Below are 26835 nucleotides of genomic sequence, written 5' to 3'. Positions count from 1 at the left end.
TTTTAGGCTTAATCTGAAACTTATTACGTACTAGCATACTGACACTTGGTACATTGATATGAACCGGTACCATATCAATTTGAACCCTGATTGGTATAGTATCAATATATAAAATTGTGAACCTTGGATAATTAGTTAGACATCTCCAAGATAAATCTTTTCATAATGTATGCACCAGTAATGAAAAAAGTTGATCCATAATAGATACTACTCGTAAATTAAATTGATAGGTTTAACACCTTATTGAGCTCCTTTTTTTAAGGGAAAAATAACTCCAAGTGAGGAGGAAGGAAAAGAAAAAGTGAAGTGTGATAAACAAAACAATAGAGAGGGTAAAATTTGGTTCTTAATTTGTGATGCTTTTAGTTAAGGTTCGTTGTATCGTAGCGTACCACTCGATACAGGCAGTATGTATCGGTCTGACAGGGAATCGTTATGTGTGGTACATTAGTACTTTCTCATGTACTGTATGTTGATATGCTTGGTACGGCTTGGTATAACTCAGTATTTACTGTACTGACAACTGGTCGGTATATCGGTACTGACCAATAAGGCGAACCATGGTTTTAGGCAAGGTTCGCCGTACCGTACCGTACCGTACCGGCGTTTTGACTTGGGCTCGGTACGGTACGGTACGGTATTGGTGTACCGGGTGGTACATCAGGGCATACCGAGCAGTACATCCTGGTGTACCGAATAATTTTATACTTTTTTTATACTGTAGTAGTGCTACAGTATAGTACTGTAGCATTATAGCAGTACCGGACGATTCGCGTACCGGTACGTACCGCCCGGTATAGGCGGTACGCTTCGGTATGGCAGACCTTACTTTTAGGAGCTACCAAGATCTTAATTCAAATTTTAGCTCGACGCTTAATTTGGATCTTGACTTGCGGATGTGTGTTCTCTGCTGAGAAAAGGATCTTCTAATTCCCCCAGTAATTTAAAAAATGCTAGGCACCAAAAGGCGCCACGGTCCAAAAATGCCCGAGGCGCTAGGCGATCGCCTAGTCGCTCGCCCGAGCGAAGTGAGGCGCTAAAAATTAATAATATTAAAATTAATAGTATTAAAATCAAAATAATAGTGTTATACTGTATACAGTTAACAATATAGTGTTAACAGTATACAGTATAACAGTATACTTTCGATTTCGAAAGAAGAGAAGCGAAAGAGAAGAGAAGAGTGTAAGGGAAGATCGAGGGTGCTGAGAAAAGCGGGAGCAGTAGCGGCAGCGGCAGTGGCAACGGCGAGCGACGATAGTGGCAGCAGCAGTGGCAACGGTAGCAGCGAGCAGCGGGAGCGGGAGCGGCGACAGAGGTAGCGACAGCAGCGAGCAGTGGCGGCGGCTGCCGGAGCAGGAGCAACGAGCGGCGACAATGGCAGCGGCAGCGGCGTCGGGCGCTTCGGGCAAGCGCCTGGGTTAAACCAGGCGACCGAACCAGCGGTTTAGGTCTGGTTCGGTCTCTGGTTCTTTAGTTGGTTCAATCGAACCAACTAAAGCACCGATATCAGCGCAACTTCCCTAACCAGAAGAGTGTAAGGGAAGATCGAGGGTGCTGAGAAAAGCGGGAGCAATAGTGGTAGCGGCAGCGGCAGTGGCAACGACGAGCGACGATAGTGGCAGCAGCAGTGGCAACGGTAGCAGCGAGCAGCGGGAGCGGGAGCGGCGACAGAGGTAGCGACAGCAGCGAGCAGTGGCGGCGGCTGCCGGAGCGGGAGCAACGAGCGGCGACAGTGGCAGTGGCAGCGGCAGCGACAGCGAGAGCGGCAAGCGGCAACAATGGCAGCGGCAGCGGGAGCGGCGACAGCGGCAGCGAGCAGCGTGAACGACGAGCAGGGTTAGGGTTGGGGAAGTCACGCTGATATCGGTGCTTTAGTTGGTTCGATTGAACCAACTAAATAACCAGAGACCGAACCAGACCTAAACCGCTGGTTCGGTCGCTTGGTTTAACCCAGGCGCTTGCCCGAAGCGCCCGACGCCTAGGCTCGAGTGAGCGCCTAGGCGACGCCTCTTTGAAGCGCGCCGCTTGGAAATGAAGCGAGGCGCTCGGGCCTCGCCTCGCCTCGCCCGAGCACCTAGGCGAGCGCCTGAGCGCCTTTTTAAATCACTGAATTCCCCAATTTAAAAATGTAAATCTAACCATTGTTTTCTTTAAAAATGGCCCCACTTGGATCTTTAAGTTGGTCTTGCTCTGTAGTTCAATACCAGAATTAAGTAGAACACTGGACTGATCTGGCTTGGGTTTGAAAAATTTGCATTATAACATCATAAATCTTCCATATACTTGAAGTATGTATCATTGCCTTGTTTTTCCTTTTTTCAAAAATTAACCGTACAAGTAAGCATGAATCGTATCACTTAAATATCCCTTATCCATTTCCCTGCATCATACCTTACCTGATGCCAATGCAAGCGGAATGAATCTGGAAGAATGGAAGAGAATTTCTACTTATAGTCAACCTCACAGTCATGGCCTGTGTCCCCACCAGGCTATCTATGATGAGGAGTGCATCATCCTGTATATGTTTCTCTCAAGCAATCATTGATAAGAAAAATCTAGAAGTGTTATAAGAGAATACATCAAGAAATCAAGATAATTGTACAACATTCAGACAGTTCGTAGTCTTCTGAGTTAGTTGTGTGTAGAAAATTGAAAATGACTACAGATGGTTGGTTGATATATTCTGGTAATTTGTGATCCATACTTTACAACCATTAGTACCTAGCATCCATATTAAAATTAAACAAACTGCATCTAATAATGATCACCATGTTAGACTCTTTGGTCCTTCCAAACATTTAAGAATTGATGGAGTCCTGGCCGTTTGAGCCATTTAGATCACTATGATTAGTGTTACCCACAGACATACAATATCTTTTCAATAACAAAAAGATTTTGTATAAAAAATAGAAGTATAGAGTCTATAGACTATAGAGGGTGAGCCTTCATGTATGAAAATGCTGTTTTATGAGATTGTATCTTGTGTCCTTCATGTAGCCATAGGGCTGCATAAACCTAACCCTCCTAGATATTGTAGTCATAGAGACTTGCTCCTGAAGACCATCCTCTATTTTCTAATAAACATTGAATCACCTTTTAATCTTTATGTTGGTCTAGCATTTATTTTACCTAGCTTATGCATTTTTCTTACTTGCATATAGGGTGGAGGCCTTATTATGCTTATATGGAATTGGATCTTGACATTATATAGGCTCTTTACCTTTTTCTGGTTTGTTTATCTACATGTCTAGTTCCAGGTGTTGGGAGAGAATGATTCCTTAACGTGTAGGTGCATTCCTAAATTTATGTGCTCGAAATTCTTCGCTGAGTACGAGGCATAAAACAGCTTTTATTTTTGCTAGAATAAAAAAATTATAATTGTTTCTTAAATCTGTAACCTTATGTCTTTCATATTTTTTGGAATATAATTTTCATTTAGGACAATTTGCAAAGTGCATGATGTCTTTGGCTGTGTTTGATTGACAACATTGACCTCCAAAAATATGCAGATTCACATTCTTCTCTACAAAGAGGTCGCTCTTGCTTTAAAAATAAACAGTGAATATAGTAAGAGAAGATTGCTTAACATTCATGAGAATGTAAAAGTTCTACGCTATCCAGATCATTTTTCTACTGGTGTTTATCTATGGTACGAAACTCCTTATCTTGTTGATTATGAATATTCTGATGCAGTTGAGTTTCATGCTGGATAATGTTCAAAACCAGGTCTCATCATGAGAAAATTGTTATTGTTGATAATCAAATATGCTTCATTGGAGGGCTTGATCTGTGTTTTGGTCGCTATGACAACCATGAACACAAAGTTGGTGATTTTCCTCCCCTAATATGGCCTGGCAAGGACTACTATAATCCCAGGTACCTTTGAATCTCAACCTCAATAAATTGACCTCATATTACCAAAGATAATAAAATAATAGGTTTACAGTGTTTTTTTCCTAAATCTATCTTGTGTTTTTTTCCTAAATCTATCTTGTGGTTTTTCTATTTGAATGAGGGAATCTGAACCAAATTCTTGGGAAGACACCATGAAAGATGAATTGGACCGTGGAAAATATCCTCGCATGCCTTGGCATGATGTCCAGTGTGCTCTTTGGGGGCCACCATGTCGTGATGTGGCAAGACATTTTGTTCAGCGCTGGAATTATGCGAAGGTTGCTTCATTCTCTAAGAAGCTAATTTCGTTTCTTTTAGTCATCCATTCTTCTAGATGCTTTCCCTAAACCTTTTTTGTTTTGTAGAGAAATAAAGCTCCAAATGAGCAGGCAATTCCATTGTTGATGCCTCAACATCACATGGTTATTCCACATTACATGGGAAAAGGTAGAGAAATTAATGTGCAGAGTAGTGAACAAGATGTCAGTCAAAAGGATACTAAAAAGCTGGGTTCACTCTCCTCCCGTTCATCATGTCAAGACATCCCCCTTCTATTACCACAAGAACCTGATGGACTAGCAGTGCCTAATGGAAGTGCAAATAATGAGTTGGACAATACTTGTGATCTTTTAGACCATCCAAATAGAACTAGCCAAAACCAACCATTTTCTTTTAGGAAAACCAAAGTTGAACATCCTGTTCAAGATATGCAGATGAAAGGCTTTGTTGATGATATTGATTCTCATCAGTCACAGAGGGACAGACATTTCAATGTGATTGCCGAGCCACTTACTCAAAATATGGATGAGTGGTGGGAAACACAAGAGCGGGGCAGTCAAGTTGTCTCTACAGATGAAGCGAGACAAGTTGGTCCTCGTACACAATGCCGTTGTCAGGTTGGTATAAGTTCAATTGCTTTGAAGAGAAAAATGCATTTTACTATTAACTTCAAAATGATATCATTTCTCGTGTAATAATAATTCAACTCTTTATTTTTTTTTACGAGAAAATTTGTAGAATATGCTTATTTTCCTGAAGCCACTACTTGGGTTCCATATTTATTAGTTTCATTTGTATATTCCTACTGAAACAAAAAAACAGAATAGAGATATGCATCCATGTTCTAAGACCAGTAGAACATGATCAAATTAGATTTAAGGTGCTTATGTATGCAAATGGTACTTAATGTTGCTGTAGATTCTACTACACACATTTATATGTTTCAAAACCTTTCTCTTGTCATTTGAATCACATTTGTTGTACTTAAATAAGGTTAATAGGATAAAGGGCATTATGAAGAGTATATTTTGGCACTTTGGAACAAGGATTAAAGTCTCGTTCTGGAATTGATAATGGTAGCAGCCAGATTGGCACCACACCACGTGTTTGTATGGTTAGTATTCATATGTCACAATAACCTATAGTGCAAAGAGCAAGAGAGAGCTCACATATGATGAAAAATTTTTTGCTATGGGAATTTTGCAACACAAGACATCATCATTTTAGATCCCATGACCTTCAAAAATCTCTCATGCGTCAGTTAAAGTGTTAGTGAAATGCTTTAGCCAAAATAGCTTTTAGATTGCCTCCAAACATCAATACCTACACCTCTCTCCTACAAGAGGAGCAGTCCAAGCAGCAATAGCAGGAGATGCAAAAATAAGCTCATACTCAGTGCATGAGGGTCCCACCAATGCGGAAATTGAAGAGGATCAATTTATGCAACCTTACCTTTAAATATTTGAAGAGGCAGTTTTGGTGACTTGAAACTAGGTCTCCTAGATTGCAAAGGAGCCTTGGTTCACCGTATTATGCCAACCAGGTGCTCTTTGGTTAGTATTGGTGTATCATGTGTTAGTACACAATACGTATTAATCGAAAAAGGACCGAAAAATCAGCCAAAATTAAGAAAACCCTATCTCAGGGTTTTTTTTTTCTTATTTATTGATATATAAATTAAATTTGGTACCTAGTCATTCAATAATAAGTCTCTAATTACCCATTAAACATGGTAGAATAACTTGGCAAATAAGAAGTCAATACATGTTCAATCTAAGATAATTCATTTTAGATACCTCTAATTAGGTCTTAATTAATTACTAGTCACTAATTAATTAAGAATACCAATATTCCTTACAGTAATTAAATGACATGATAAAGAAAGCATAGGGTGAAGCTAAGTACCTTCAATTAGAGACGAACCTCATATGACCTTGAGTTTCCATCCTTTTCCAGTTCAAGTGGTTGATTCCCACTAATTATTGGCTAGAGGGATTAAGCAAGTTTAATGAGAGTGAGAATGAGGGAGAAAGAGTGAGAAAGAGAGTAAGGATGAGAGTGAGTGAGTAAGTGAAAGAGGGTGGAGGGGCTTTTGTAAACCCAAAACGGCCCTAACTGCATCAGGTGATATATGAGGTGAACCAATTGGTACGCCTTGTGTTTCCTGTGTACAGGTTGGTCCATGTCTCGGCTAGCTCTTGAACAGATACATACTGCCCTTTCATACTGTAGTGAGCAGTACGGTAATCCATGCCTACAGCAGGGTTGGGCTGTCACGAACGGTCGGCGCGCACCCGCAACAACTTTGTTCAACGAACCGTTCGTCGCTTTTGTTTACATGTATAGATGCTTGGCAGCATATTTTGCCTAGGTTTTGTGGTCTTTTGCTTGTAAAAATGTAAGTTCGAACAAGTTGCAGCGTTACAGTGCGACCGCTCACCGCACCGATCAAAACAGCCCAAAATGGCTCCGTTTTCGCGTGCCACGGGTTGTTTTCTGCAGCCCACTGTTGCGCGCGAAACGTCAGCCATCTCAGCACCCTGGAACCACCCGGGTGGCACCATGGGGGATGGGGCTTTGGTATAGTGTCGGGCGTTGAACAATCTTCATAAGTTCGCACGTTTTCTTGACGGGAACTTGCCTTTCTCCCGGCACCCGGTGAGCAGCTGTTTATGGACTTACAGCTGTTCGTTCAACCCTCTAAAGTCCTTGTTTTCCTCCTTTCTCTGTTTTCTCTCTTGCACGCAAGATGCTCGCTGAATTGCTTGTAAAGCTTCCCTCTTCACGAGACGTCGGGACTTGTCCGTCGCTCGTTCTTCGAACTAATCAACTTTATCTTTTACAAGTCCTTCGGGACCTGAGTGAGGTTGCAAATTGGTTGACCTTTGCGGACGCATATCGCAAGGGCGCGTCAAGACTTAGGCAATCCCAGTTAAGTTCGAGAAGTTGGTGCAAGGGTGCTTCGCGACTTAGGCAACGCAAGCTAAGTTCGCATCTTGGCCGCAAGGGTGCCTTATGGCTTAGGCAATTCCAACTAAGTCCGTGTTATTGTGGTATTAGAGCGGGCAAGCAATTCGAGCAAGCAACGAAGGAACTTCGCAATTTCGCCATGGCAAAGAATCGAGGCAAATCAAGCAAGGCGGGGCAAGCCGGACCTTTGCCCCAAGCAACCGTAGGTGGGCTACAAGTGCAAACTCGCTCTCATGTCATTGGAGCCACTTTGGAGGATCGTGGCAGCGAACATGGTGAGTGAGAAATTGGCTACTCTTCGCGAGAGGAGGAGGCACAATCTGGAGCACCAACCGGGAAGAAGAGCCATAAGGAGAGACTCACAACGGCGGAAACCCTCTTGGATGTTCTTGAAGCGAGCTTGGAGGAACTCTACCAAGGCTAGCGAAGGCTTCTTGTGGTAGAGAGCTCACAAGAAGAAGCTAAATCCAGAATCGACAAGGTCGAGGCCCTAGTCGGTCGACTGTCGGACGACTCCAAAGATTCCGTGCAACATCTGCAAGAAGTCGTGGCAGAACTCACTTCCAGGGTGACCATGCTCACAAGGGCACTGAATGCAAGAGGAAGCAACACCCACGTTGCACCATCACAAAACTTGAGGGCACCCGAGCCGCATTGTTATGGAGGTGCCCGAGATGCTAAAGAGCTCGAGAATTTCTTGTTCGACATGGAACAATACTTTTGAGCTACGAGGCCTAATTTTGAAGAAACCAAAGTTTCAATAGCAGCCATGTATTTGAATGGGGATGCAAAACTTTGGTGGCAAACCCATTTGGAGGAGATCCAACAAGGTCGGTGTCGGGTGGACACATGGGAGGACTTAAAGCGAGAGTTGAGAACACAGAGTTCGTTGCAAGGAGAAAGTTGAGACAACTCCGCCAAAGCACTTCCATCTGTGACTATGTGAAGCAATTTTCTACGCTAATGCTAGACATACAGGACATGTCCGAGAAGGATAAGCTATTTAGCTTTCTCGATGGTTTGAAGCCATGGGCGCAACAAGAACTGCATCGAAGGAATGTCACCGATGTGATCGGGACAATTGTTGCCATAGAAAGGCTCACCGACTTTGTTTCCTCTGAGGACCCGGGAAAAAGGAAACAATCTTCAGGAAATCGCCCTCCAAAATATTCTCGAGGGAAGGAGCCCGGGGGCGAACAAAGGAAGAAGAGTTCCCACAAAGGGCCAAGCTCAAAAGGCATGGCCCCAAAAACTGGCAGATGCTTCTTGTGCGGAGGGCCGCACATGGTGAGGGAGTGCCCACAGAAACAAGCACTCAATGCTTTAACAGCTTCTATCCATCCCCCCAAATCAGACAAGGGCAAAGCCGTCGCCCTCAGTTCAAGCAATTCAGAATCTAGCAGCGACGATGAGGAGTCGCAAGGTCCCCTAATGGGAGCAATGCGTTTGTTAAATACATTGTGAGGTCAAGTGGGGGAGCACATGCAGGCAAAGCCATTGAAAGCAGGGAGTAGCGAGCTGATGTATGTGGACATTAAGCTCAATGGCCAAATAACCCGTGTAATGGTGGACACGGGCGCTACCCATAACTTTATTGTTGATCGAGAAGCAAAGCATCTTGGGCTGATCTTGGAGAAGAACCCAAGTCGAATGAAGGCGGTGAACTCGGAGGCCAAGCAAATCTCCGGGTTGGCAAAGGGAGTCTCCATCAAGATCGGAACGTGGAACGAGAGTACTAACATGATTCGGTGCCACTAGACGACTTCCAAGTGATTCTTGGAATGAAATTCATGCACGCAGCGAAGTTAGTGCCAATGCCGTTCCTAAACTCCCTATGTATGATGGTAGGTGACGACCCCTGTGTGGTTCCTGTCTCTCAGAGGGGAACTCGGGAACCCCAACAGATATCGACATTACAACTAAAGAAAGAGGTGCGAAAAGGCGAATTTAACATTCGTGGCTGCTATGAAGCTAGAGCCACTCGACGAGAATGCTATTGATAAAACCTTGGCTCTCGTGGAGAGGGCCTTCTACTGGCCGAAGATGGGTACTGATGTGGAGGAATATGTTCGAACATGCCTCACTTGCCAACAAGACAAGGTGGAGCAGCGGAAGTCGGTGGAGCTTTTGGAGCCGTTGCCCGTACCAGAAAGGTCGTGGGAGAGCATTTCCTTGGACTTTATATCAAGCTTGCCGACAGTAGGGGGATTGGGATCGATACTCATAGTGGTCGATCGATTTTTAAAGTTTGCAACTTTCATTGCTGCAACCCTACACTGTTCAGCAAAGGAGGCGGTCAAGCTGATGATGAAGAATGTGGTGAAGTATTGGGGAGTCTCGCACAATATCATCAATGATCGAGACACTCGGTTCCTGGGACGATTCTGTACCGAGCTATTCAAATTGTTGGGGTCTAAGTTATACTTATCCACAAGCCTCCACCCCAAGACGGACGGCCAAACCGAAAGGATAAACTCGCTCCAGGAGCAATACCTTCGGCACTACGTGAGTGCCAACCAACGAGATTGGGTGAAGCTGTTGGACATAGCCCAATTCTCTTACAACTTATAGCGGAGCTCTGCGTCCAACAAGAGCCCCTTCGAGATCATTACAAGACAACAACTGTCAACTCCTCACACCTTGGCTATTAGATATACTAGGAGTAGTCCGTCAGCATATCACTTTGCAAAAGAATGGCACCGAAATGCAGATATTGCGCGGGCTTACTTGGAGAAGGTGGCAAAAAAGATGAAGAAATGGGCAGACTTGGGAAGGCGACCACAGGAGTTCAAAGTTCGTGATTTGGTGTTGGTAAAACTTAAACCAGCATCACTCCAAGTTTTTAGGAACAAAGTACACAAAGGATTGGTGTGCAAGTATGAAGGGCCCTTTCTAATTATCAGTAGGGTGGGTAATATCTCCTACAAGTTACAGCTGCCGACGTGGCTCAAAATTCACAATGTTTTTCATGCCAGCAACTTGAAGGCTTATCACTCAGATCCGCAAGATGTTTCCCGAAGTGTTCCAACTCGGCTACCCCCCACCAGAGCCTCCTACGAGAAGCGAGTTGAAACCATTTTAGTGGATCGTAAGATAAAGCTACCTAATGGAGCCGAGCAGACCGAGTACTTGGTGAAGTGGCGAAAGCTTCCCCGAACCGAAGCTAGTTGGGAGCCCGAGGACGCCCTTCGACATGAAGAAGCAATCATCAACAACTACCAACAAGCGTCGACGAGGGCATTGACAGTTTAAGTGGGGGAGAATGTCACGAATGGTCGGCGTGCACCCGCAACAACTTCGTTCAACGAACTGTTCGTCGCTTTTGTTTACATGTACAGATGCTTGGCAGCATATTTTGCCTTGGTTTTGTGGTCTTTTACTTGTAAAAATGTAAGTTCGAACAAGTTATAGCGCTACAGTGCGACCGCTCCCGCACCGAGCAAAACAACCCAAAATGGCTCTGTTTTCGCGTGCCACGGGCTGTTTTCTTCGGCCCGTTGCCACGAGCGAAACGTCAACCATCTCAGCACCCTGGAACCACTCGAGTGGCACCATGGGGGATGGGGCTTCGGTATAGTGTCGGGCGTTGAACAATCTTCATAAGTTCGTACATTTTCTTGACGGGAACTTGCCTTCGCGTCCGACACCGGGTGAGCAGCTGTTCGTTCAACCCTCTAAAGTTTTTGTTTTCCTCCTTTCTCTGTTTTCTCTCTTGCATGCAAGGTGCTCGCTGAATTGCTTGTAAAGCTTCCCTCTTCGCGAGATGTCGGGACTTATAAAGCTTCCCTCTTCGCGAGATGTCGGGACTTGTCCGTCGCTCGTTCTTCGAACTAATCAACTTTATCTTTTACAAGTCCTTCGGGACCTGAGTGAGGTTGCAAATTGGCTGACCTTTGCGGACGCATATCGCAAGGGCACGTCAAGACTTAGGCAATCCCAGCTAAGTCCGAGAAGTTAGCACAATGGTGCTTCGCGACTTAGGCAACACAAGTTAAGTTCGCGTCTTGGCCGTAATGGTGCCTCACGACTTAGGCAATTCCAACTAAGTCCGTGACAGGACGGTGGTGATATTTGCTGGGTGAAGAGGAGAGGCTGCTAGTTGGAGATGTAGGGTTAGAGGGATTGAGGCATAAGGTGGCAGGCTTATTGTCTGATACCTATGTGAGTCTTGGTTAAAATCAGGTCAACCTCTCCATGCGGATTGTACTTCCAGTATGAATTGGTACTGACCAATTCTTGTTGATAAGTGGTCTAGTTGACAATCAGACTGGTAAATACTGGTTGGTATGTACCAGTCTAACCAGTTTCCATGTCCTTGCTTTCGGGAATGTTAGCACCTACTAGTTACACTGTTGGTTTTTCTTTTTCAAGTGATTAATATTAATATGATTTACGATATAGGTAATGAATTATGAGCAACAAGAACCTAAAGCAAAATTATCCATTGAAAAAATCTATATGAACTTTAGAGCATAATCTTGCCATTATCAGAATAATAATTGAATTTGAGTCATAGTCCTTTATCATGTATGGTTAACAAAGGTATTTATTAATTTGGGGTCATAGGTATCAAAATGAGCTTAATACTTGGAGAAAAAAAGATAGAAATGAAAAAGAATAAGTGATTCATGAATTTATAGTTTGTCTATGTATTGAGGAAAATTTATTGATTTTATGTGATACCGTAATTCTTTAAGTACTTGAAAGTTGAAATTAGTTAAAGCTCTTAATTCACTGAAACTGGGTAGAGTCTCTAATAGGGTCATTTACAGTGGTACATTGCATTTAGAAAAGTGTTTACTGTCATCATTGAAAAACCAGTAAAATCTTAGTAGTTGAGAACAGAAAGAGATTTAGGTGCAGAAAGGGACTGAGAACTAATGTTGATTAGTTAATGGTTTGAAAGATTAAAGGTTGGAAAGGTGATAAGGGAGCTAATGGTGGATAGAGATTCTGAGTTTGGACAATGAGGTATAAAGTTTCCTGAGGGACTTAGATACTTTGAACTTTAAAGAGGATTGAGAATCATAAGTGAAGGCAAATAATTGAGTGATAAAAAAATAGATATCATGAATCCACTTTAAATTCTAATATCAAAGAGAAAGGGAAAAGTCAGTGTTCTCTTCATTAATTGCAAACTTAGGACCTTGCTCTCTTTTACAGAATCTTATTGCAAATAAAGTTTGAAACATATAATGGAAAAAGCATGAGAAGGATAGTATCTTTAATTACCTAATTCATTACCTAAGTGAAACTAGTCATACAAAAATTTTTACATATTTGGTAAAATTCCTTGCTATTTATTTTCTAATGGGTCCGTAATGGAAGAGAATCTTCCTTGATAGAAATTTGTTTTTCCATTCTTTAATCAATATTCTTTTTGTCATAGCTACTACCATTGGAATGAGGGTCACTCAATTGCTAAACTTGGTAAGTTATTATGATTTTGTTATTCAACAGAAAAAAAAGTCTTTTGAGAAATTTCTAGCTAACAGATTATTACAAAAGAGATTCACAAAGAATTAATCAGACTTGATAACTAAGTTCATCTTGGATCGTCTGTCATTTTCACACGTCAAGTTCTTAGTCAAGGTATATAGTTTCGAATGAGGCGTAACGTATCGGTTCGATAGGAAACCGGTACGCGGAACACTCGCTACCGGCGATATATATATATATATATATATATATATATATATATATATATATATATATATATATATATATATATATATATATATATAAAGAGGCGACATCTCATATTTTTTTAATTTTTTTATATATAATATATATATATATAAATAAATAGATATATAAATAAAAGATTATATATATATATATATAGGCGACGTCGCCTCATTTTTCTGCGACGTTGCCTTGGCGACGTCGCCTTGTTTGAGGAGAAGAGGTGATGTCGCCTTGTTGTCACGGATTTAGCTAGTTTTGCCTAAGTCGTGCGGCATCCTTGCGTGTCCGTCCGCAAAGGTCAGCCTCCCGAAGCCTCCCATAGTCCCTTAGGACCCACAAAAGAGAAAACGGGTTAAAGAAAACGCCTCACTCGAGATCCACAAGCAAACATTTCCGAAAACACTTCATAGACAATACAAATTACAAACAGACTTTACAAGCTCTGAACAGTTGCACAACAAAGGGTCAAAATGGTCCATTACAGACCGAAAATCTTTCACAAGTGTCCACATGACACAACCTTTATTTACAAGCCTAAAGCGACCACCAAACCCAACTAAAATATAACTATTAAGCCTTCGGTCGTCCCTCTACATGCTGTGCAAAGCATGAACATACCAAAAGACACGGACATACATAAGCATTACATCAAACATCCTGTTTAGAAGTTTGTCCGAGACATTCTCGCCCACTTATTCCTTCGACGTCCTCGTCGAAGCCTTTGCCGACACTGCAACTCATCGCCTTTGCTGAGTCTTCAATTTTCTATTCCAGCTGCAATACGTCTCTTGGCTCCTAGCTGCTCTCCGCTGTTGTTTTTGAGTAGTCGAACCTTTGATCCGCCATGCTGCTTCAACTCGCCAATGACTCTGACTCTAGTGTGGGGTTGGCTGAGTTGTTTTGATCCCAATTGGTTCCTGCGGATTCTCCAAATGAAGGAAAAGACCATCCTTACTATGCGCCAGTCTCTCAAATACCACATTTTGCTTGAACTGGGTGGATGCTTATTGGAGCTTTAATGAGCATCGCTTCGCAAACTATCTTGATGAGAAGCTCGTTGACACCGGTCTTACGAAGTTCCTTGGCTTCTGCCCTTCAGCCTTGTCTCGGTACTTGGAGATTGCCTCTGCATGCTCCACCTCCTCGGCCTCTTTCACGACCAAGCGCTCTCCCTCCATGAGAACAAGGGATCAATGACTTTCACGGAAGTCCCGCCTCTATGGTAGATATGCCTTTGTGGCATTTCTCCGAGTCCACCTCCATTCTAACTGATGTTTGATTTTGGGTAGCTAAGTCCCTCTGGACTCGTCGTCGCTTTCTCGCCCCTTTCAACCTCCTGCTTCAACACCTCTGTGTTATCCAAGCAGCACCCTTTGGTCGATGGAAAGACAGACTGCAACTCCCATGCATGGCCTCTGCCATCACGTTATAGGGTTTGCACCGATTCTATTCTCCTTAGCTTAGTTGGTAGCAACGTTCGCTTACTCGGCCTTGTCCTCTGACTTGCCGGGCTCCCTTAAGCGAATATGGGCTCTGGAGCAGTCCAACTCTCCAGCTGCTTCGATCATAACTCTGCATGATCAAGTCCCTCCTATTGGACTCACTGGTACTTGCATTCGAACTTTTTCCTTAGTGGAACATAGCCCCCATATGTAGATGATCAAGGCTTTCATCCGATGCAAAATTCGATGCACGCACGGAAGACCCGCCTTTGCGATACCATGGCCTTCACTCCTTGAATCTATAGCCCTTCTTGCCGTTGTGTTGTTCACCGAAGTGGAGCTTCCAGTAGCTCCCGATCATACCTCCGTATGATCTAGTCCCTCATGGGACTATGTCGTGTGTATCGCATTGCCACGAACTGTTCCACCACGATCCGCTGCACCATGTCGCCTCCTGGTGACATCTTCATTGTATTCTGATCCTTGTGGGATGAACTCGAATTGTGATCCCTCCATGTGTGGCCTCTGTCAATACATCGCAGGGTCTCTTCCACCTTCGATTTTGTTTGTTCCTTTGACAATCGGCCTTCATCCACCCGCTCTTGGGTCACAACCTAGATAAAGTATCGCTTTAGGACAGTGCGTCACCTAGTAGCTCTCGAAGTCCACTGACTTCGTTGAAAATGGTGTACCATTGTTTGGATCCTGAGTCTCTGCCCCTACCAGCACAATCTCTGCTGCGCACAGCTTCCTTCATGGCAACTTGAATGGCAACACTGTGGCATATTTTTCAAGAGTACCCGCCTCCGGGTCCTCTGCCTCGTGCCAAGGTCTTCTGAACCCAACTTCGCCTCCGTAAATTGAGTTGCCTTAGTTCCTCCATCAAATGCTTCTCCGAGATAAGGTGCATATGCCCAGAAGCTCCCTTCGTCTTTGGCACCATGCAAGATGAGTCCGCTCCGTCAGAATGAAGGACCCATGGAACAACATGATCCTGCTCTTGCCTCTGCAAGAGTTCATGTCCTTGACCTCTGTCCAAGGAAAGCATTGTGCCTCCGCTCCATGTTACATCTTCTATGCTAGCTCCCTTCATGCGGCTTGGGTACTTCGCCAAGTTACACCCAAGTTGCTCCGCTCCTCGTTTTTGCATTGAGTTGATGGTGGCCCTCGCGCTCACCATTCCACGGGTCAGCCCTCCCTTGAGTCCGATCTCCATATCGACTCTAAGTGTGCCTTCATTTGTGTTGCTTTGGGTCGCTCCCTCACTTGATCTCGCAGTGCATCCACCAATGCATTCTCTCAAGCGAGATCATGCGACGACTCCTCGCCGCTTGCTCGGTCCATTGAGCTTCGTGGAGTTGTTGTTTGTTAAGGTACTCCTCAACATATGCGGTCTATTGCACATGATTCTCCCTCTAGAGAAACCGAGATCTATCCCTCCGAGATAACTATCCCATTGGAGTAACATCTCTCTTCGCTTCTTTCTCTCTAGAAGTTTTGGAGACCACCATCCCCTTCGGACTACTCCGATTTGTTGAACAAACTATGCATTGTTCTGCCTCCTACAAACGCACTTGCTAGATTGCGACTCCACGTCAATACAACCCCCGCTGCACCACTCAATGCCTAGCAACATGCTGAACTCACTGCACACTTCAGCCTCCTATGAACGTATCCTTCACATGTCGAAGAGAAAGTTTCAATGCTCCATGGCGCCGAGTTTTGGCGGCCTTGGGATGGTCGCAAACATTCCATCGTCCGCATACAAGCCCATGCATGAGTACCGAATTCTTCGGGTTAGTAATTCTCCTCACCTCTGTGAGCTTTGCACAACTTTTTCGGTCGTTGAGCAACTCATTCCACCTTGCATGGTCTCATCATTTACCAAGCGCCTCGCTTGCCTTGAGCACCATCAAGTATAGTTGTTAACATTGAGCCGTAGCTCAAACTCAGCCATCCCAACCTTTGTGCGCTCCGCATTCTTCCAAGCTTGCTTGTTCTCGTGGTGTCTCTTGCGCGAAGGGTTGGCCATTCCTCTGAATGCCAATCTCAGATGCCCGCTCTTCCGAGCGACTCCTTTACCCTACATCTCCATGCCCGTTTTCCCCCAAACGGTCGCGCGTGTGCTGACTGCCCTCAACGCAGCCCCACTAGGTCCCCCACGTTTACATGCCAAGTGTTTCTATGAGTGCTTGTCCCGCTCTTATACCATCTGTCACGGACTTAGCTGGTTTTGCCTAAGTCGTGCGGCACCCTTACGTGTCTGTCCGCAGAGGTCAGCCTCCCGAAGCCTCCCATGATCCCTTAGGATCCACAAAAGAGAAAACGGGTTAGAGAAACGCCTCACTCGTGATCCACAAGCAAACATTTCCGAAAACACTTCATAGACAATGCAAATTACAAACAGACTTTACAAGCTCTGAACAGTTGCACAACAAAGGGTCAAAATGGTCCATTACAGACCGAAAATCTCTCATAAGTGTCCACATGACACAACCTTTATTTACAAGCCTAAAGCGGCCACCAAACCCAACTAAAATGGGATTATTAAGCCTTCGGTTGTCCCTCTACATGCTGTGCAAAGTATGAACATACCAAAAGACACGAATATACATAAGCATTACATCAAATATCCTGTTTATAAGTTTGTCCGTGACATCGCGTGGGGAAGAAGGGTGCCAACGTCACCGAATTTTTTTTTTTTTACTTATATATATATATATATATATATATATATATATATATGTATATATATACCGGACGGTATACTGCTCAGTATACAATATTGTACCGTACCGAGAGAAGGTCGAAACTTTAGTACGGTATGATATTTCAATCCTTGTTCTTGGTAAATAAAGTTTTGTGTTTATCTCTTCAAGGGACCTAGTTTATGATCAACCCTTATTTCCTTTCCCATGACTTTTATTCTTCGAAGTTTTTTTGTTAACTGATATTCATCTCTTGTTCCTTTTTGCGAAGAATCCTGCACTCCTTTTCTACTAAGTGCCATATAGATTATCAGTAATCAAACATATCTTGAGGTGATATTAGGAGTTTGTGTTAACTCTTCAATTTTTTCAGTTTGTTAGTTTCTGTAGTATCCCCCTTTTGTTGACAGGTTATGAGAGATCTTCTTAGTGATTGAAAGCATTGATTTTTTTCTCTTTGGTTTCCTCACATGACAAGTAGGATTGTCCAACTAACTTGAGAAAATTGAATTGTCAAACTGAACCAATATTTCCAGTATGATTTATCTGGGTATTCGAGAAAATGTTTGATTTTAGTTTTTAAGTAAGAAATCTAATGTGCTGGATACAATCTCAGATTTCTTAAGCCATATAAAAATATATCTATATATTAGTTCATCTTTAAGTATCTAATCTTGTCAATAGTTTAATTACTAAAAAAACATCTCAACCCACTACATATTTCATCAAGTATTGTGTGTAAGAATACGTGAAAGAAAGAAAAAGATAAAAAGACAGTTGTCTCATGCCTGTTGAAAATATGGTACAAGTATCATATGGTAGAGGTCAAATTTTGATGGGACTTTATAATAGTAAGTATATTGAACAGTTTATTCTGAACTGGATTGGACGAAATTGCTTAATCCGCAAACTATTCTTAGCTTGTACTTTTTTGTGTTAAATAGTATGGTCAATTTTATGAATCTTGAATGCATGTCACTTATGTTTTCTTTTAATTTTTTAATTTTTGAGTTTATTAAAAATAATTATGAGCTATCTTATTCACAAGCGTCTAATAAAGGAGGCAATCGTTGCACAAAGCTCCCGTTAATTTTTGGGTCTAAGAAACATTAATAAACACCTTACCCTTTCGAATAGGGTTCACCTTACTGATCTATATTGGTGTACTAATTAGTTGGCGGTATGATATGTACTGCTTTGTACCGATATACCATGTGTTAGTACGGCAAGGTGTACCAACAATATTAAAAAATAGTCGAAAATAGCTCCAACAATTCCTAAAAAAATTAAATTAGGGTTTTTGATAGAAATAAATAAAAATTTAGTATAATTTTATTAAAAAAATCTAAATTAGGAAAGAATAGTGACACATATATTTTTCAGACTTTGAGGAATAGCTTTATGGTACATTCTTGACCGGCCTTCTATTCATATTGAATTAACTACAAAGAAATGATTTGAATTGTTATATTATTTTCTAAATAACTTAGACTTTAAGATTTAAATAAATCAAGTAATCGATCAATGGAAATATTTGGTTCTACCATCAAAAAGAAATGATGAGACTCCATGAGCGATGGATCGGGGTCCTCAATCCTATGTATATGTATATTAATTTGATATGTTTATCGGATCTAATCTTGAAATTGATTCCATGACATAGTATACTAATACACCATATGTCATTGGTGTATCAATACAGTGATGGTCGCAGTTTAATTGTCGTGAACCACACGTGTCCGAGGTAGCTCCTAAGGTAAGTTGGACTGTGACATGTATCGGTGCAGAGGTTAGAGAATGTTGGCACTTATACTTTCGCCATAGATCACTGTACTGTTGCATGAAGAAGAATGACCAACTATCACTATACCACTGTTGGTCATAAGATTCTTTATAATATGACAATTGTGAATACGACAAGCTCCACTTTATGTTTATGTCGTATTGGCTCGATCGTATCTACTTAAATCATTCGTTGCCTTCCCCTTCCCCTTCTGTTTCTGTGTATAAACTTGGCCAACACCTCTATGACCTGAATCTTGCGTGGCATGCGTAAAATATTGCTCTTCGATCCATGCACCACTCTCAAACTATGTAGATGGGATCAACGACTCCTCGACGTCGTCGTCATTATCGATTGAGGCATTGCTGTCCATGTCACTGCCATGTCTCCGGACCGAGTGAGTTGCTAATATGATTGAGAAGGTGTCTTGTTGCTGGACTCGATTCTTTCCAATGGTACGGCTGATGCTACTATCTTTACCTTTGCCTTTGCCTTTGCATGTTCGGCGGATGACTATATGATTGGGTGTCTCTAGTTCCTCGAGTAGTTTGACTCAATGTTGTTTGGCTTCTTCCACCACGTTCTGACCGAGGGCGATCTTTCTCCTGTCGGGGATGTGCTTCCTCTTCTTCTATTGCCTCGATAATAAAATATTAAGGACGTGTAGGATCTCCCGCCTTATCAAGTAGAAGATCCTCTTGGTTCTCCATTGCTTCGACCCACTATAACGTCAGCTATAAATCTTCGATGGGATTAATCTTTGGTTCCTCTAGCTCTTTTTACAATTCAGCACATCGTAACCTTAGTCGCATGTTGTAGTAGACAACATATACCAGTTTCTTCAAATTTTTATACAATAGTTTGTTGCAGACATTCGTATGAATCAATGCGAACGCTTGACCAGTTACGTTCGCAACCACTCGATGTCGTCGTCTGCAAAAGTACACGAACAACAACCTTCCTTAAATATGGTGCATCCCCTCTAAATTATAGCCATCACTCGATTGTAGAAATATATAAATAGGACTTTATTAGCTAAAAAATAATTAATATAAAAAATAGTTTGTAATCAACATGTGTGTAACTTTCCTTTACAATGATCCATATTGTAACGACATGATATAGTTATATCGTCGGAGAATGAATCGATTATTTCCTTAAATAATCAACCCTCCATAATAGTATCGGTAATGTTTGACAAGAGTCGATATATAACATTTCTTAGTATAAACAATAAATCTAATTATGTTTCAAAACTATACTGAAAATAAATAGCCAGATTTAGATAATATGTTAGAAGACAAATAATTTTGTTAGTAAAATTTTTTAAATATTGAAAAATTATGAACTAAATTACATTGAATATGAATTTACCTACATTATGGATGTCTTGGTCTATATAAACTTCGGTCTTGGGATCGATGATCTATAAGTATTGCTGGGCCTTAAAATCATTTGTGAATGCTTTCTTGACTTTCTCTCTTGCTGTAATCAGTATATGTCTAAGATAAGACATTTAAGAATGTTTGTCTATATCGACCTTATGAAGGATAACGTAAAGTGATTCTACTCTTGTTATAATTTCATTCATGGTATCTTAAAATTTAGTAGAAAGAATTAGTCTTTTCCACCTTTTTTCGATCACTCAATCTCGAATACTTAGAATCGAACCATTCCTGTGAAGTGACCATTACATTGAGACCCTACCTATTTTACTATATTGACTTTCAGACAATGAAATTTATAGCAAATCGAGTGATTCCGGATCGGAGTGTCTTACCATTTGTATACTTTTGCATCAAAGAGTAGACCCAATGATGATTATATATAAATTTTGTGATTAATTGTTCCTGAGCTTTACACTTACTAACTGATAGTAGCTCGTTAATATCCTTCAATATTAGATCCTTGCTATGAGTTGCACATGGAGTCCAAAATAATGTTTTTTTTTCTTCATCAATTGTAAATAAAACTAGCTCTATTGTCAATGATTATCTGGACAATGTACTATGGTCCGATCTCCTCTATCACGGTATTCATTAGGTTTTCAATATGGTTTGCATCTTGAATCTTGTCATAAACATTAACTAATTTATGAAAAATCACCTATTAGTTGCAATACATAAGAAAATTGATGATACTAATTTTTGTATGCCCTATTCAACTATTACATATTAGTGTCAACCCATATTCTTCCCATTGCGACTAGAAGGATTTGATCCAATCCTTTAATTATGCCACCTTGTCATCTAAATACACACCATGGATCTCCTTTAGTGTTGGAGGTTGGATCCTTATGTCAGCTTTTTGAATAGAGGAGATCGTACTTTGATAATATGGACCTTGGGTTATGTTTGTTGGAATCCTATAGGAGTTGAACCATTTAGCTATTGCCTTCACAATATTCTGCTTCTTTTCTTTTGTATATGTATCATTAATCTATGTTTGCTTTGTTATTTGTAGAGGATAGGCTTGCGGATCAATATCATTAATATATGGTATTGACCTCCTACCAAGTCCTCTGATAAAATCATAGATTCTATCTTGCTTCATGCTATCAATCTGGCTCAATTGACGAAGGGCAATTGACTACCTCATGTTGGTCGATCTCTTGAATCCTTATAGCACAGACCCACTACCACCACTATACTCCCATTGTGAGTTAAGTCGTCGATGCCTCATTGCTTCCTCGTACAGATACTATTGCTCCAATGATGCACGAATACCAGTTTTGAGATCCGAGTCGATATCAGCGTCACGACCCTCATATTCATCGTAAACCAGTTCATGCATAGCCCTGTAGTATTCTTCCTTAGTTATTCTTTTCTTTTTAATTTTATCTTCTCTTGCTTGTTATAACTTATCTTGAAATGATTTACAGACTTCTGTTGGAAACTTATACTTTGCAACATCGAGATACCTGCCGCCCAAATGCATCTTCACTTAGGTGATTCCGTTAGTCTTGCCAATGTAGTCACAATAAATGTACTGCCAATGATAATGACTTCTATTTATTTTCAAGTCATGATCTTAAGCATCATCATATGCCTGTTCCTTTGGTGTCTTATTTGTACCAAAATTGAATCAAATAAGCAAGTTGCGATTAGCTCTAATCTAAAATAAAACATGTAATTATATGTAATGAACCTTACTTTGCCACTATAAACATGTCAACTACTTGTTCGGTATTAAATACATAGAATTGACTCAATATAAGTCAAATTACGATGAATTTATAATTAAATACACAATTATAATATTAAAAACACCAATAACTCGCTAATAAGCCCTCTTTTACCATAATAAATATGTGAAACACTCTAATAATTATTAAATACATAAAATTGACCCAGTAAAGAGTCAAATAACAATAAATTTATCATTAAATACACTAATTATAGTATTAAAAAACTTAATTAAACCCTAATTAGTTGTATTTTACCACTGTAAATATGTCAAGCACACTAAGTGACATTAAATACGTAAATTTGATCTAATATAGGTTAAATTACGATGAAATCATCATTAAATACACTAATCCCAATGATTATATAATTAATTACTTCCTAATTATTTTTCTTCATCGCTATAAACATGTCAAATATTCTAACAAGCATTAAAGACATTTAATTGACCAAATATGGATCAAATTCTGATTAAATACACTAAAAAATACACTAATCACTGCATTAACATAGTTAATTAATTTCTAATTAGTCTACTTTCACTATTATAAACATGTCAAACACCTTAATAGGTATTAAAAAAATATTGAATTAACCTAATATAGGTCAAATTTCGACTAAATCATCATTAAAATCACTAATCACAGTATTAAAAAATTTAATTAAAACCTAATTAAACCTATTATGCTATCACAAACATGTAAATCACCTTAATATATATGAAATACAAATATTTGACCCATTAAGTGTCTAATTTTGAAAAAAGCACATTAAACACCCTAATCACAACATTAAAGGTCTTAATTTCTTCTTAATTGAAACTATTCTATTATCATAAAGACCTCAAACAACATATAAACATAGAGTAGGCTTAATCATCTCATAAATCATCAAAAATCAAGAAAAAAAAATATTCCTTTAATTATAGAGTTCTTCCTCTAACTTAGGTGTTAATCCTCCTTAATTAGTCTCCTAAGCTTGATCCAATCTGCAAATCGCACTTTTGTGGAGTTCAAGAGTGTGTAAATGAAAAAATAAGAGAAATATGTGAGTGAGAAAGTGACTGAGAGAGTAGATGAGTTAGAAAGAATGTAAGGGGAGAGAATGAGGGTTTAAAAACTCTTAGATTTGATTCAAATGGATCGTTTGGATTCAACAAATCCCAACCATTGATCGGTATTGGTCGAAATCCGATCATTACTGACTAGTATAGGTCAATAACGGTTGGATTTCGATCGTTCCAATCGGTAGAGACCTAGTGTCGAGTGATACAGGCCCCCCTGTTTTGGACTACTTGATATAGGGTGGTTTGCGTACCGATCCCTCGTCGGACCAGTATATATCGCTCATACCACCTGGTATAGGTCAGTACGATGAACCATGCTTTTGAATATAAAGTTTTTTTTTTGTGACTCAAAACTCTAGCCATAGTTATAAAGGAGCAAAATGCTTATCCTCTTTGAAAGTGTATCATTAAATATATTATTTATTGAATCATCAATAAGGTATATCTCCGATTGGCATTTTTGTGGTTGGTCTACTATTTGAGCAAATGATGTTTTTGATGATGAGAAGAGGGGAACATGGAGTTAAAAGAGTAGAGAAGATGACAACAAGAGAAGGAATAGAAGAAATAAAAATTTTACCTTTGAACTGGTTATTGTCAATGTCTTTAAAGCATATTGGATCCGTATTGATCCTTGGTTGGGCTGGTACGAATCTGGTATATACTAACTTGTCATTTTACAGTATGTTGTCATACTGGTTTGCATTGCTTTGGCCCGTCCAAACTGGATAGATAAAAAAAAAATCTTAGTTTTGGGTATCTATTCAATAGTTTTGTCCAAGGTCTTCAATTTCGAATAATACTGCCCGCTACTGAACGGTATATATATATATATATATATATATATATATATATATATATAAACGATGTCGCCTCTTTTTTTGTGATGTTGCCCCGCATGGGGAGAAGAGAGGCAACGTCACAGATTCTTATTTTTACTTATATATATATAGGCGATGTCGCCTTGGTAACGTCACCTCGTGTGGGGAGAAGAGACACGACGTCGCCGAAAAAGATTTTTTTTTACTTTATATATATATATATATATATATATATATATATATATATATATATATATATATATATATATATATATATATATATATATATATATATATATATATATATATACTGAACGGTATACTGAAATATGTCGTTCGATATACAGTACCGTATCGTGCGAATCTCGAAACTCCGGTACGGTACGATATTGCAATCCTTGGTTCTATCTAATTCGAATCAAAATTCAGTGAATTTATGAAGATTTTTTATTACAAAATAATGAATAATAAATCAAAACATTTTCCAAATAAGGGTTAGAAACTATATTTATTTAAATATATATAGATGATTTCTGAACATCATACAGTAAATTTAAAATTCAATTTCATACTTAAAACATAGGCTGGATTTCTGTAGATCTAACCTAAATCCCCAAAGTTTTATCCTCTTGGATCTAGCTTAGATCCGCAAGGTTACATGCTTGATCTTTGCGGATCCAGCCCCAAATCCATTAAGGAAAACACAGGTTCATGAAATAACTGTCTTACAAGAGAAAAAATCTAATCCTTAACTTCTTGCAATAAACATCAAAGTGATTAATTTGAAAGCTAAGTTTCAGGATTTACCTTTTCGTTTTGGAGAAAACCAATTCAGATTTTGAGAACAGGATTCAATTTGTTGAGATGGCCTCCAGTTTCAGAAATCTTGAGCTTTTGAGATTGGATTGAGGGAGTATGCGAGAGGATTTTGACTGAAAATTGGGTGAAATTGGGAGAGGGAATGAAGAAAGATGAAAGAGGTGGACGAAAGAAGGGCAAAGGAGATTTAAAAAAGTCCAAAGAGACTCTTAACAGGTCTTTTGATGGATCCAATAACCAGGGGTGACGTCACCATTTGATAGACTGATTTTAATAGGCTGAAACCAAGCAATGGCCCCCGTTCAGGACCTTTACCAAGCTACAAGGAGCATTTTGGAAGAGCCATCTGAAATTGCCTGTTCCCTGCAGATACTTGTCAGTACACAATGTTTAGTACATACCGGTCCAACTTTTATGTTGAATCCCTGGCTAGTTATATATTATTTTGCTCTTTTATCACATCTGCGCACCTATATCTTGAATATTGACACTTCTAGGCTGAACCTGTACTTTTAAGTTTTAATATAAACCAATAATTATGACAGACAGCAAGGTCAGCAATAAACAACATAAATTGGTTACTAAAAACACAGATATCAAGTGTCCTTAGAGATTAGAATAGTTATATTTTAATTAGAAAAATGGTGATTGTGGTGGTGATGGTAGCTGCTACAGAATTTGCATTCGCAAGTGCCACACTATAGTTGAAGCTAACATTTGGAATTTACCAGTCTGTCCATGAATCAACATGCCAACTAGGCTAAGACATCTGGTCGTCTTGTCTCAATGTTACCATGTGCTGGTACACTGCCAGCGGACTGGTATGGATCTGATATCAAGATTTTGAACCTCGGTTGTATCCATGGTATATGGCGATTTTAGAACATAGCAGCTGCTATAGCTGTCTGATAGCTGCTAAAGATGAGCCTACACAAGCACTTTAAATGACAAATTCTACACTAGTCCACAAGCTGCCATTTAATTTCCTATTAGTTTGCATGAAATAGTTAAAAGTTTTCAATTTATGTTAACATGTCCAACATAAATAAGATTTTAAGTTTTTAACATTGAGTTTTTACTCTGAGTGCTTCATTCTTCTATTTTTTGGAGACTTTTCAGTCAAACAAAGAGGAATAGGCGGATGATGGAAAGACCCATGGCATCATTCATCTATTTCTCCTCTTTTCCTACTCTCTCTTCGCCTATGGAGAAAAGGAACCCTTCCTGTTAGAAAATTTGATGATTGACTTTATCGTTTGATATTTTCTTTGTTAAAATCACAGTTAGATTCTAGTATTGTGTTTTTGATGTTGCATGTCAAACTTGCAGATTATGTTATTATGCTTTACATGATAACTGGATGGTAAATTGCTGTATGAATGGTATTTGATTTTCTTTCTTGACTCTACTTTTTAGTTCTTTTATGCAAAAGCTTTGATGGATTTCCCATCTTGGGCTTCTAGCAGTTCTCGTAATATTGTGACCATTCAGATCCTCAATTGTTGTCTGCAGCATGCCATTTATTACATTGGTCAAAGTAACGTGGACTTGTTCATGCGTGAATCCATATCCCTAATTTTATATACGTTTAGAATTAAATCTTGTTGATGTCCAAGTATTTATTTGTATTATCAGGTGGATGTGTATCTGATTCAGATTTGTGTGACTGGACATGAGAATCCATAGAACCATGTAAAATTGTTGTCTTGTATAAAACATTCCTCCTCTAGACTTAAGCTCATAACTAGATTTGATTAAGTTATCATCTTGGTCCTCTTGTGATTTATGGCATGTAGGTTTCATTGTTTACATAATTTTTTTCTTTGGATGTTATATTATAATGTTTTTATTTTTTAACTTATCTAAACTGAAGTATAATATTTATTAAATTTATTTGATGAGATATTGGCTATAGGTTCTTAGAAGCGTTGGACAGTGGTCAGCTGGAACAAGCCAGACTGAAGAAAGCATTCATAATGCCTATACTTCTCTTATCGAAAAAGCAGAGCACTTCATTTACATTGAGGTAGGGAAATTTTCATTTTATATTGGATTTTTTTTGTTCGTATTGTTCAAATAACTGTAATAATGATTTTTAAAAATTCCTATAGTCAGAATTTCTTATCTCATTTACAAAACCTTTGCCTTCCTTATTAGAGAATCCTTGTGCATTCCCA

General features: G+C 39.9%; 1 protein-coding gene across 7 annotated transcripts in view; it reads left to right on the top strand.

The window, feature by feature from the left end:
* Positions 1–26835, top strand: part of LOC135585258 (phospholipase D zeta 1-like) — an 84441-nt gene that overhangs the window by 32855 nt on the left and 24751 nt on the right. For all 7 annotated transcript variants that reach the window (XR_010494600.1, XR_010494601.1, XM_065140420.1 and 4 more), the window contains 5 exons: positions 3513–3652; positions 3730–3879; positions 4019–4175; positions 4263–4793; positions 26574–26684. Coding sequence is in view for 5 of the 7 variants with exons in the window: in XM_065140420.1 (XP_064996492.1) it covers positions 3513–3652; positions 3730–3879; positions 4019–4175; positions 4263–4793; positions 26574–26684 (1089 nt within the window). In the remaining 2 variants the exon portion in view is untranslated. The remainder of the gene's footprint in view (positions 1–3512; positions 3653–3729; positions 3880–4018; positions 4176–4262; positions 4794–26573; positions 26685–26835) is intronic.

This window comes from Musa acuminata, chromosome BXJ3-2 (assembly GCF_036884655.1).
Source record: "Musa acuminata AAA Group cultivar baxijiao chromosome BXJ3-2, Cavendish_Baxijiao_AAA, whole genome shotgun sequence".
In the NCBI taxonomy this organism is placed as follows: Eukaryota; Viridiplantae; Streptophyta; class Magnoliopsida; order Zingiberales; family Musaceae; genus Musa; species Musa acuminata.
The sequence above is the reverse complement of the archived record's forward strand: the minus strand, read 5'-3'. Positions and strand labels throughout refer to the sequence as shown.